At 46.6% G+C, this 13,392-nt stretch overlaps 1 protein-coding gene across 2 annotated transcripts in view; it reads right to left on the reverse strand.

Moving 5' to 3' along the window:
- Nucleotides 1-13,392, reverse strand: part of LOC135055088 (placenta-specific protein 9-like) — a 145,928-nt gene that overhangs the window by 36,419 nt on the left and 96,117 nt on the right. For both annotated transcript variants that reach the window (XM_063958733.1, XM_063958734.1), the window contains one exon: nt 11,204-11,295. In XM_063958733.1, the coding sequence (XP_063814803.1) occupies nt 11,204-11,295 (92 nt within the window). The remainder of the gene's footprint in view (nt 1-11,203; nt 11,296-13,392) is intronic.

Below are 13,392 nucleotides of genomic sequence, written 5' to 3' on the forward strand. Positions count from 1 at the left end.
GGGGTCGACACCAGTGTGGATGGACTTATGGAAGGAATTACGTGACAGTGTCAGCTCCTTACATAAAAGGTTTGACGACATAGGACAGCCGGCTACTCAGCTTGTGCCTGTCCAAGCGTCTCAAATGTCATCAGGGGCTATAAAATGCCCGCTACCTCAGATGACAGATACAGATGTCGACACGGATACCGACTCCAGTGTCGACGATGATGAGACGAGTGTACCCTCCAATAGATCCACCCGTTATATGATTGAGGCTATGAAAAATGTATTACACATTTCTGATGATACCCCAGGTACCACAAAAAAGGGTATTATGTTTGGTGAGAAAAAACTACCAGTAGTTTTTCCTGCATCTGACGAATTAAATGAGGTGTGTGAGGAAGCGTGGTCTTCCCCAGATAAGAAATTGATCATTTCTAAACGGTTAATGGCTGCGTACCCTTTCCCGCCAGAGGATAGGTCACGCTGGGAAACTCCCCCTAGGGTAGATAAAGCGCTGACACGCTTATCAAAGAAGGTGGCACTACCGTCTCCGGATACGGCCGCCCTAAAAGAACCTGCTGATAGAAAGCAGGAAAGTACCCTAAAAGCTATATACACACACACGGGCATTATATTGAGACCCGCTATTGCATCAGCTTGGATGTGCAGTGCTGCTGCTGCGTGGTCAGACTCCCTGTCGGAAAACATTGATACCATGGATAGGGACAATATTTTGCTAACGATTGACCATATTAAAGACGCGGTCTTATACATGCGTGATGCACAGAGGGATAGTTGCCGGCTGGCAACAAAAATAAGCGCTATGTCCATTGCCGCCAGACGGGGGTTATGGACTAGGTAATGGTCAGGTGATGCCGACTCCAAGCGGCACATGGAAGTTTTACCCTATAAAGGGGTGGAACTTTTTGGGGAAGGTCTTTCAGACCTCGTTTCCACAGCTACTGCTGGGAAATCGACCTTTTTGCCACAGGCTACCCCACAGCAAAAGAAAGCACCGTATTATCAGGTACAGTCCTTTCGGCCCCAGAAAAATAAGCGGGCTAGAGGCTCATCCTTTCTGCCAAGGGGCAGAGGTAGGGGGAAAAAGCTGCAGCACACAGCTAGTTCCCAGGAGCAGAAGTCCTCCCCTGCGTCCGGTAAGTCCACAGCATGACGCTGGGGCTGCTCAGGCGGAATCGGGAACGGTGGGGGCACATCTCAGGTTTTTCAGCACACAGTGGGCTCTCTCACAAGTGGATCCCTGGGTCCTTCAAGTAGTATCTCGGGTACAGGCTGGAATTCGAGACGTCTCCCCCCCGCCGTTTCCTAAAATCTGCCTTGCCGGCAACTCCCTCTGCCAGGGAGGCAGTGTTGGTGGCTATTCAAAAACTGTATTCACAGAAAGTGATCGTCAAGGTACCCCTCCTTCAACAAGAAAAGGGTTACTACTCCACAATGTTTGTGGTACCGAAACCGGACGGTTCGGTGAGACCCATCTTAAATTTAAAAGCCTTGAACACTTATATCAAAAGGTTCAAGTTCAAGATGGAATCGCTTAGGGCGGTTATTGCGAGCCTGGAGGAGGGGGATTACATGGTATCCCTGGACATCAAGGATGCGTACCTGCATGTCCCCATTTACCCTCCGCACCAGGAGTACCTCAGATTGTGGTACAGGACTGTCACTATCAGTTCCAGACGCTGCCGTTTGGGTTATCCACGGCACCGAGGGTCTTTACCAAGGTAATGGCCGAAATGATGATACTCCTTCGCAAGAAGGGAGTTTTAATTATCCCGTACTTGGACGATCTCCTGATAAAGGCGAGGTCCAAAGAACAGTTGATAGGGGGGGTGGCACTTTCTCAGGAAGTGCTACAACAGCACGGCTGGATTCTAAACATTCCAAAGTCACAGCTGGTCCCGACGACACGTCTTCTGTTCCTGGGAATGATTCTGGACACAGACCAGAAAAGAGTGTTTCTTCCACTGGAAAAAGCCGAGGAATTGTCATCTCTGGTCAGAGACATCCTAAAACCAGGAAAAGTGTCGGTACATCAATGCACACGAGTCCTGGGAAAAATGGTAGCTTCGTACGAAGCAATTCCATTTGGAAGGTTCCACGCAAGGACGTTCCAGTGGGACCTGTTGGACAAATGGTCCGGGTCCCATCTCCAGATGCAACAGCGGATAACCCTATCGGCCAGAACCAGGGTGTCGCTGCTGTGGTGGCTGCAGAGTGCTCATCTACTAGAGGGCCGCAGATTCGGAATACAGGACTGGGTCCTGGTGACCACGGATGCCAGCCTTCGGGGCTGGGGGGCAGTCACAAAGGGAAGAAATTTCCAGGGACTGTGGTCAAATCAGGAGATTTCTCTTCACATAAATATCCTGGAATTAAGGGCCATTTACAATGCCCTAAGCCAGGCAAGACCCCTGCTTCAAAACCAGCCGGTACTGATCCAGTCAGACAACATCACGGCGGTCGCCCATGTAAACAGACAGGGCGGCACGAGAAGCAGGATGGCGATGGCAGAAGCCACAAGGATTCTCAGATGGGCAAAGAATCATGTGTTAGCACTGACGGCAGTGTTCATTCCGGGAGTGGACAACTGGGAAGCAGACTTCCTCAGCAGGCACGACCTCCACCCGGGAGAATGGGGACTTCATCCAGAAGTTTTCCAAATGCTGGTCAACCGGTGGGAAAAACCACAGGTAGACATGATGGCGTCCCGCCTCAACAAGAAGTTGAAAAGATATTGCGCCCGGTCAAGAGACCCTCAGGCGATAGCGGTGGACGCTCTAGTGACACCATGGGTGTACCAGTCGGTTTATGTGTTTCCTCCTCTACCTCTCATACCCAAGGTACTGAGAATAATAAGAAGGCGAGGAGTGAAAACCATACTCGTGGTTCCGGATTGGCCAAGAAGAGCTTGGTACCCGGAACTTCAAGAGATGCTTACAGAGGACCCTTGGCCTCTGCCGCTCAGACAAGACCTGCTGCAGCAGGGACCCTGTCTGTTCCAAGACTTACCGCGGCTGCGTTTGACGGCATGGCGGTTGAACACCGGATCCTGAAGGAAAAGGGTATTCCGGAGGAAGTCATCCCTACCCTGATCAAAGCCAGGAAGGATGTCACCGCAAAACTTTATCACCGCATTTGGCGAAAATATGTTGCTTGGTGTGAGGCCATGAAGGCCCCGACGGAGGAATTTCAACTGGGTCGATTCCTGCACTTCCTGCAAGCAGGGGTGACGACGGGCCTCAAATTGGGGTCCATAAAGGTCCAGATTTCGGCTCTGTCGATTTTCTTCCAAAAAGAACTGGCTTCACTGCCCGAAGTTCAGACTTTTGTCAAAGGAGTTCTGCATATTCAGCCTCCTTTTGTGCCCCCAGTGGCACCTTGGGATCTCAATGTGGTTTTGGCATTCCTGAAATCACATTGGTTCGAACCACTTAAGACTGTGGATTTAAAATATCTCACGTGGAAAGTGGTCATGCTGTTGGCCTTGGCGTCAGCCAGGCGGGTTTCAGAATTGGCGGCTTTGTCTTGTAAAAGCCCTTATCTGATTTTCCATATGGATAGGGCAGAATTGAGGACTCGTCCTCAGTTTCTCCCAAAGGTGGTCTCAGCTTTTCACTTGAACCAACCTATTGTGGTGCCTGAGGCTACTAGGGACTTGGAGGATTCCAAGTTGCTGGACGTAGTCAGGGCCCTAAAAATGTATATTTCCAGGACGGCTGGAGTCAGAAAGACTGACTCGCTGTTTATCCTGTATGCACCCACCAAGCTGGGTGCTCCTGCTTCTAAGCAGTCTATTGCGCGCTGGATTTGTAGCACTATTCAGCTGGCGCATTCTGCGGTAGGCTTACCGCAGCCTAAATCTGTAAAAGCCCATTCCACACGGAAGGTGGGCTCATCTTGGGCGGCTGCCCGAGGGGTCTCGGCTTTACAACTTTGCCGAGCAACTACTTGGTCGGGGGCAAACACGTTTGCAAAATTCTACAAATTTGATACCCTGGCTGAGGAGGACCTGGAATTCTCTCATTCGGTGCTGCAGAGTCATCCGCACTCTCCCGCCCGTTTGGGAGCTTTGGTATAATCCCCATGGTCCTTACGGAGTCCCCAGCATCTACTAGGACGTCAGAGAAAATAAGATTTTACTCACCGGTAAATCTATTTCTCGTAGTCCGTAGTGGATGCTGGGCGCCCGTCCCAAGTGCGGATTGTCTGCAATACTTGTACATAGTTATTGTTACAAAAATCGGGTTTTGTTGTGAGCCATCTCTTCAGTGGCTCCAATTGTTTATCATACTGTTAACCGGGGTTCCTATCACGTGTTATATGGTGTGATTGGTGTGGCTGGTATGAGTCTTACCCGGGATTCAAAATCCTTCCTTATTGTGCCAGCTCTTCTGGGCACAGTTCCTAACTGAGGCTTGGAGGAGGGTCATAGGGGGAAGAGCCAGTGCACACCAGATAGTCCTAAATCTTTCTTTAGATGTGCCCAGTCTCCTGCGGAGCCGTCTATTCCCCATGGTCCTTACGGAGTCCCCAGCATCCACTACGGACTACGAGAAATAGATTTACCGGTGAGTAAAATCTTATTTTTTTTTTCTTTTGCAAACAGAGGTGCCACGGACCAGCAGCGGACTGGCGTCGGGGATTGGTTCCTTCTTCAGGCCGGATCTCCTACAGGATTCGTCGGACGACAGGGTGGAAGTGCAGCAGCCTGCTGTTCTACATCCCTGTGTGAGTAAATATCGAATTGTGAGCCTTCAAACAAATATACTAATTTCTCATTTTCTTTTCAGCTGCACAAATGCAATTGGAAGGGCAGGATCCCTCAAATGTTCAAAGGGTACACACCCTGGCAGCAGAGATGAATGTCAGCCAGGATAGTTTTCGGGTTGTCATTGGAACCAGACTGGACGCCATTGAGAGGACAATGGATAAGATGGCAAACGGTCTGCTTGAAATGCAAAAGGCTCATGCCGACAGCACGGCAGAAATGCAAAAGACCAGACGAGAAGATCACAGGGAGACTATGGACATCCTTCACGTTCTGGCCACATCCATCAACCGGCTGGTGGAGAACACATCATGCCTGGCACACAGCGTTGACAACATGTCGGAGAGCCATCGACATTCCGCATCCAGCCAACAGATCATCGCAACCACACTGCAGATGATGTACGATAAGCTCCCAGAGCCAGCTCATCAACACGCTGGTGAACCACCACTTCTGCCATCACAAGCCACATGGACGCCTCCTTCCCTTCCTCCACCACCATCCTGGTATAGACGGTCACAGCTGTACCAATTATATACAGGGATGTACCCCACCCACCAGATGCCTCCACCACCAACACCGGCCGCATCATCTACACCCGCACGGCCACCGAGGCCAAGTCAACACACTCCCCAGCCGCCCAGGGCATCGACGCCCCATCAGGAGGAAGAAGAGGATCCGGACGGACAACCACCATAAGCCCGGTCGTATTGTTTTATTTACTCTTATGCTTTTCATGTATCCCTTTCTCCCCCTCCCATTAGTTTTTTTTTTTTTCTTAATAATGTTATGTTTGTGTTGGGCTCCCCCACTCTCGACCGGATACTACCAAGGAGCTTTCTGTCTAGGCATACATGCGCGGGCATGTATGCGGGCGCGTGTGGTAATGGATGAAAGCTCCTTGTGGCTACATGTATGATGGGCCAAAGAGCTATTCTGATACCACTTTTTTTTTTTGCAAAAAAACTCCTAATTGTATTGGTGCACAATAGGCTTTCACTGTTGTGTGAATTTACTATTCACTAGTGTTTATTTTTGGCTTATTCATAGGATTGGGTGGAAAATTGAAGTGGACGGCGTAGTTCGTGTTGTGCGTACCAAGGTGAGTAAAGCCATGTTTCAATGTATATATTCAAGAAACTTTGGACCGCCTTCCCTTGTGGAACCACACAGCCCAGCAATGGATCATGCTGGGCTGTGTGGTTCCACAAGTGCAGGCGTGTCAAAGTGCTGACCACTGACACCACTATTCCACTTTGGACCGCCTGCCCTTGTGGAACCACACAGCCCAGCAATGGGTCATGCTGGGCTGTGTGGTTCCACAAGTGCAGGCGTACCAAAGTGCTCACCACTGACACCACTATTCCACTTTGGACCGCCTGCCCTTGTGGAACCACACAGCCCAGCAATGGGTCATGCTGGGCTGTGTGGTTCCACAAGTGCAGGCGTGTCAAAGTGCTCACCACTGACACCACTATTCCACTTTGGACCGCCTGCCCTTGTGTAACCACACAGCCCAGCAATGGGTCATGCTGGGCTGTGTGGTTCCACAAGTGCAGGCATGTCAAAGTGCTGACCACTGACACCACTATTCCACTTTGGACCGCCTGCCCTTGTGGAACCACACAGCCCAGCAATGGGTCATGCTGGGCTGTGTGGTTACACAAATGTTCTTTGGAAAGGAATGAACATGACATCATTAGTGTCTTTACTTAATATGGATTTTTTTTTCACAGATATCTACACAAGAAAAGAATGTAAAGAAGAACAAACACTACTTTTTTTTGTTTTATTACATTTTATTTTTTATTCCAAAATAAAATACAATTATATTTCTTAAATACATTTTTAAAATGAGAAGTTTTGTGTTTTTCTTTAAATTATTAGTAAATAAAATGTAATATATGAGATGCAGTGGTATTAGGTCGCCCATGGTACAGCAGGAGAACTGTCGTGTCCCTTTTCATCCCATGATGATCCACGCCACTTGGGAAGGATACTCCGCAAGACCTGTGGAAGAGAATAGTATGAGGTTCCAGGTATTGGAAATAGCGTCACCCTTCTATGGAAAAGACAAGGTACAAGCGACACTTTGACACAAGCAGGTAACAGTGGCCTTTGTCCCAAATGCAACCCTCCGGCACTTGAGAAACTACACATCCAAGCATGCCCTGACACAGCGTAAGCATTGCTGTCAGGGCATGATTGGATGTGCAGTTTTGCAAATGCTGGAGGGCTACACTTTGGACATACCGGGGTGACTTGGACAGGAGGGAGTTTTGGGCAATACATCTCACCTGAGGGGGGTTGTCTGCTACATGGCGGAGGTCCAGGTCCACATCACAAGTAGGTTGCCCATGGTAGAGTTTGATAAACGGGCCCAATATTTGCGGCAACCCAACAACAGGAAAAAACAGGGGGTAACAGGTCGTCAACAGGACGAAACTTGGAAAACAGGCCTGGGAAGCTGCATCAACAGGACGTAAAACTCTGAAATACATAAATAAAGATTTTTTATTAGAATATTACAATCCCAGTTTACACGATAATACAAATGTTACAAGTATACTCACAGACAGTGGGAAAAAAAGCTTTGGATCAATGTCCATCAGGAATCATCTCCTTCGTCCATACCCACCAGTAGAGCAGAAGAACGGTTCCCGCGTCGGATAGCACTGCGACGAAGAGTCACCGGCAAACGGTTTGCGACACATATGTTGTGTAAAATGCAACATGCATTTACCATGCCGCAAACCTTTGGCGGTGAGTACAAAAGAGCACCACCGGAAGTGTCTAAACATCTAAACCGGCTTTTACGTACACCGAAGGCACGCTCAATTACTTGCCTCGATGCTTTGTGTGTCTCTTGGTAACGTTTTTCTGCTCTACCAACAGGATTAGACAATGGGGTCAAGAGTCGTGAGATCAAATTAGGCTTTTTTACCAAATACAATTTTCCCAATGTTCTGGGCGCGATTGACTGTACCCACGTGCAGATCAGACCGCCACAGAATTCGGAAGAATGTTTTCGGAACCGAAAACATTTCCATTCCATGAATATACAGGCGGTCTGTGATGTCAACATGAAATTTTTGAATATTTTTGTGGGATTTCCTGGATCGTCTCACGACTCCTTCATCCTAAGTCAGTCATCGCTGTTTGACAATTTCGAAACAGGAAACATGCCGGGTGGCTGGCTGTTAGGTATTTATTTTAATTGATTTAATTTTATTTTTATTTTGTATATTACCCACCATTTTTTTCATTTCCATAGGCGATGCGGGTTATCCCAACAAATCTTGGCTCACGACATCCGCTGTCCGTATCTGGAAATGTGATGAACTGGATCGTCAATTTGCGGAAAGCCCTAATGACCTGGGTTATACAGCGCGACAGTGTCGACTGTGAAAAATCGCATGTTTGAGACAGTGTAGGCTGGAATGTGCCTGACGCCAAAAAATGTAACGTAGCCAGCAGTTTCTGGAAACCGCTGACTGCGCGATTGGTCCGTGCCCAAGGTTCCAGGTCGGCCTCCAACAGAGCGTACAGCGAACATATGTCGCGAGTCGATAAGTGATAATTTTGAATCACCTCGAACTCTCTGAGATCCTCCAGTTCACGCCTAGTGCGATACTGGCGTGGACGTGGAAATGAAACACGCACTACTGACTCACCCAATGCAGACATTTGCTGACTTTGATTCTGATGTTCACCAGCCCTTACTTCCTCCATGCTTGCAGCCAGCATGAACATCACAATCTGGTCAGAAAAAGGCTCCATTATTGTAGTCAGTACAAAAATAGGATTGTGTTTTAAAACGCAGGGATTGTCCTAAAAAAACGATTCCACAAGAGAGCTGACTGTAATGGCTCCTCTCCCATGAGTCTCAAAAACAGGAGTGAGGAGATAGGAGGGGCTTTGCAGAAGTGTATCCTGGGTAAAACTGTGGAATCATGGGTACATTTCCCTCAGCAGAGTGAAGAAAAAAATATTCTTTTAAAAAATCAATTAAATAATACTTGTGAGTCAAAAAAAGACAAACCAAGTAGATAATACCTTCAGATATAAATAGATATGCTATTAGCAATCCAAAAAGCAAAAAAAAATACATTTTAAATTTTTTTTTTATTAGATCCCGCCAGCAAAGTGAGGCGGAAGGAAATTGACGAAATTGCTGTCGAAAAGCACTGTTGTCGAATCGACATTTTTCAATTGAATATACTTTTGTCGAAAAGCCGCATTTTGACCATTGCAGACATGTCGAATTTTGAAACTGTCGATTTGAAAAAAGTCGAATCTGAAACGGAAGGAATTTTGACGAAAAGTACTGTATTGCATTGACGAATCCAATTCGACATTTTTTTTTTGTAGAAAATGTCCCGTTTTTCGACTTTCGCGGCAATTCGACCGCAATTGCATATACCCCTATGCCGATAATCAAGTTCGAAAAATCTATTTTTTTCCAGAACTTGTGAGTGTTATTGAAACCATTCTGAGATGGTGTACAGCACCCAATACAGTTGTTTCACAAGCTACCATTTACATACCCGCTGTGTTTCCTTCTATCTGGCAGTTCACTTGTATTCCCCCCCCCCCCCTCCCCATGTCCCACTACACCACAAGCAAACCACTCTCAGCAGGAAGGGGGGTTACAGTCTGTATTTACAGTGGCAGGTACAGTCTCAGCAGTGGGCTTACAGTCTCTATTTACAGTTGAGAGTACAGTCTCAGGTGGCGCGGGGGGCTGCAGCTATGGGGGGCTTACAGTCAGTATTTAATACACTGGCACACTGCAAAAAAATGTTAAAGGCGCATGCGCGGTTTAAAGGGGACACCGCAGCTTTAGGGGACAAGTATCACAAGTCTGAAAAGTTGGCTCTGCAGAAAGAGCAGCTTTTTGAAAGTAATACTATAGTAAATGAGGCATGATGAACGCCTCCGACATGCTTATTGCACTTAACTTCACCTGACACATAACATAATGAATACACCCCTAAATCAAAGGTGCATTAAGAGAGGAGGGGGCCGGTGTGAAGGCTCCGATGGGGCTCCCTTCTCTCCAGCAGTGCAGTAGACTCTGGCGCTGCGCAAGAGTCTACAGCGCATACACAGGTTTCTAGGAACATGTCGCCTGCAGCGTGATCACGGGACATCTTTATTGCGCATGCGCGAATCACTGGAAAATAGTCGCGGTGGCCATTTTCCCAGTGATTTCTGCAGCTCGGCAGACAACACCGGGTCAATGGTGCGATAAGTATAATTAAATGGGGGGGTGTTGTGTTGGCCCCCCTAAATCCGGGGATCCATGTGCAGCGCACACCTTCCACCCTTTATAGAAATGCCAGTGCCCTATATGTGATACCTTACAGTTGCCATGACCAGCAGATAGGAGCAAGAGTGATTTCTCACGACAAACCCAGGCTATCTGAAGGCCAGATGCAACCAAGAGTTCCTGAGACTTGTGGTACCACGTAGGAAGCCAAGCTGAGAGTCCTATCCAATTGTTTGCTCTGCCTACCTTCTGGAGGGGAAGCTAATTTTAGGTCATATGATTTGGTGAGAGGTACACTTTGTTATACACAGGTTCTGCATTTGATATAGTGTAGTGGGAGGAAAGAATTGGAGTGCTGGGAGACATTAAGGGCAGTGAGGTGTGGTGGGGTAATGTGAGCAGTCATAGAAATATAGGGAGAATAAGCAGTGAGAGGGCTGTGGAATGGGGCAAACGGATATATGGAAGAAGGTGCCAGTGAGAGAACTATGGAGGGGCAATGAGCGAAACCCGTAAATATTAGTGTTTTATGTTAGCTGGCAGTTCCAGAAAGGGGGAGGGTGGGCGTGATTGAATAAGTATTTGGCACTTGTAAAATGCAGCTGCTTATTACCCATCTCTTCAAAGCACCAAGAGAGCTTACATCACCAGCTGAGAGCTGCAGCAAGATGTCAAGGATGCCACTGCAGGTAGGAAATAACCTATCTTGGCTTTGTTTACTGTGTGTACTTTTTTTTGTTGTACAGATTGTAGCCACGCAATACATGCGCGCCTAGCTGTGACCATTGCTGCTGAATACATTCTCATTGGGGGCGCTGGCGTGACTAAGACAGTCATGACAAACAATACACGTGGCTACATCTGTATGTTCTGGTGTTTTATTTATTTAATGCCAGGGGCTGGTTGACGGGAGGGGGGCTAGTATGTTCATTTATCCACTACTTTCATATAGATAGCCACACCCCCTGTGCAGACCACACGCCCACACATCACCAGTCACACTCCCTAAATTGGCATACAATAGGCTCTTCATAGATTTCACTTCCAGGCCAATGTGACCTTAATCTAGAACTGTTCACCTCTCCCGGTTATCACATGAGTTTACATATCTACAGTATGACAGCTCTTCTTTAAGTCATGCAAACATTGGATATTACCTCCTCTACAACATCCAATCGGCTGTGGAGCCTCTGATGTTCAGTACACCACTCCCCTCTGTCTGTTTGCAGAGATCTTGCAGGGTCAGCAGCTAAGGGTGAAAATGAGAATAAGTATTAGAATAAGTCATTGTGCTTTTTTTTACACACCTGAGACATACAAGCTCCACTCAGTGATCCTAACTCATAAGGGCCCCCATACATCAGATATAAACATGTTTAAATATCCAGATTCCCAATCCCAACTGAAACTGGTAGAGATTGGCAAATCGGACATTTTTAACATTTTTTCCCTGATTCCCCAATAGATCACCGATTATCGCTGGCCAATCCTGTGGATCCAGTCAGCGGATTAGCTCGTGTTTTTTTCTTCCCAATGCAGATTAATCTTTTCTTTTAATTTATTTATTTACTGCGCATGAAGAATACTAATAATTCTCACACATCCATAACCATTTAGAGGTATAAATATACTGTTCCGGTATGAATGGTCGACACTCATTAGGTCGACCACTATTGGTCGACATTGACATGGACAAATGGTCGTCACGTGAAAATGGTCGGCACATGAAAGGTCAACACATGAAAAGGTCGACATGAGTTTTTTTACTTTTTTTGGTGTCGTTTTCTGCGTAAAGTGACAGGGAACCTCAATTAGTGCACCGCGTCCCCTCGAATGGCTCGCGCCTCGGGCAGGTTACCGTTCCCAATCGTAGTCCACGTGGATCGTAAAGTGTGAAAAAGTTCCAAAAAAGAAAGGAAAAATTTGAAAAACGCATGTCGACCTTTTCATGTGTCGACCATTTGTCCATGTCGACCATGTCAATGTCGACCAATAGTGGTCAACCTAATGAGTGTCCACCTTAACATTGTCGACCATCTGAATGGATACCAAATATACTGGGCAGCGTCAAGAATATTATATATATTATACATAGATTTAAAAAAGTGCTTTAAATTTCTGTCATTTCTTTTCCATTGTAAATGCAACAATATTATCTTTTACTAACACTATCCAGCCCTTCATTATATTGTGTATGAATTGTGTATTATATTTATATAATTTACTACTACCACTGTGAACCCACATCTGCCATAAGCCAGATGCATATACTACTGTTCTCTCCAGGAGTACAGCAAATACACACAGTATACTGCCCTTGCTGGGCCGGATGCATCCTGCGTATACGGACAGCTGTGCGACATAAGCAAAATGCAATATTTCCCATAGCATATTTTGCGGGACTTGCACAAAGTCCCGCAGCTCGCAGCCTATTACATTTAGCCCCTTGTATGTGGGGTGAACTTTCACAGTGTGACAAGAAAATGAAAGACAATTAAACACTTTCTCTTAAGTAGCAGGACCCCAGGGTATGCAGAGTATATGGCAGAATGTTTGCCATCACTAAATGGGGTTTGCACATATCATGAGGACTGTCTACAAACTGATTCTATAAACCAGAGTTTCAGAAACTCTGCCATTACAGTCCAGGTTTTAAGTATATTCATGGCTCAGCATAGATAGTTAAATCAAATTGAGGTACCAAATAAGTCACCTGTGCTCAAGCATGGATATCCTTAAAACCTGGACTGTAATGGTGGGGTTTGGAAAACTTTGCTATAAACTTAGTCTGAGACACATAATTCCCCCTAAGAAGACCTAAAAAAGATTGAATGAATTGAACTATGTCTAGAGATGGCCATCGGTGGGTTAAGCATCGGTGGTCGTCACCTATGGTGATTCACCTCGATTTGAAAGAAAACCATTGACGGGAATCATTGATGGTCACTGCTGCTTTTTTACACAGTTGCCTGTGAAACCCTCTTTCCCCACAGCATGATCAGCACTCACTACATGCGGCATAAAGGGCAGAATGGAGCTGCTGCACATGCCCAGTGACAGCACATATTCCTACCAAGTCTGCTGTGTGTCTGTGGGTCTGAGTGCTCAATCATCGCACCAGAGAGAGAACCTGTTAAGTGGCTTACTGTAATCATTGGGCCTGCATATGTTTGAAGTACTGTATTACATGAACTGCACTTTGTTATGGGTAGACTATAGCTTGTTACATCCATCCTTCGCGGGCTGGCGACAATTGCTCTAAAATCAAACATTTGGGGAAAAAAAACCTCCATAAATCCTGAGTGTAACCCCTCCTTACTCACTGTGACTTTGCCAACTCGGGTTA

The sequence above is a fragment of the Pseudophryne corroboree genome, chromosome 3 (assembly GCF_028390025.1).
Source record: "Pseudophryne corroboree isolate aPseCor3 chromosome 3, aPseCor3.hap2, whole genome shotgun sequence".
Taxonomy (NCBI): Eukaryota; Metazoa; Chordata; class Amphibia; order Anura; family Myobatrachidae; genus Pseudophryne; species Pseudophryne corroboree.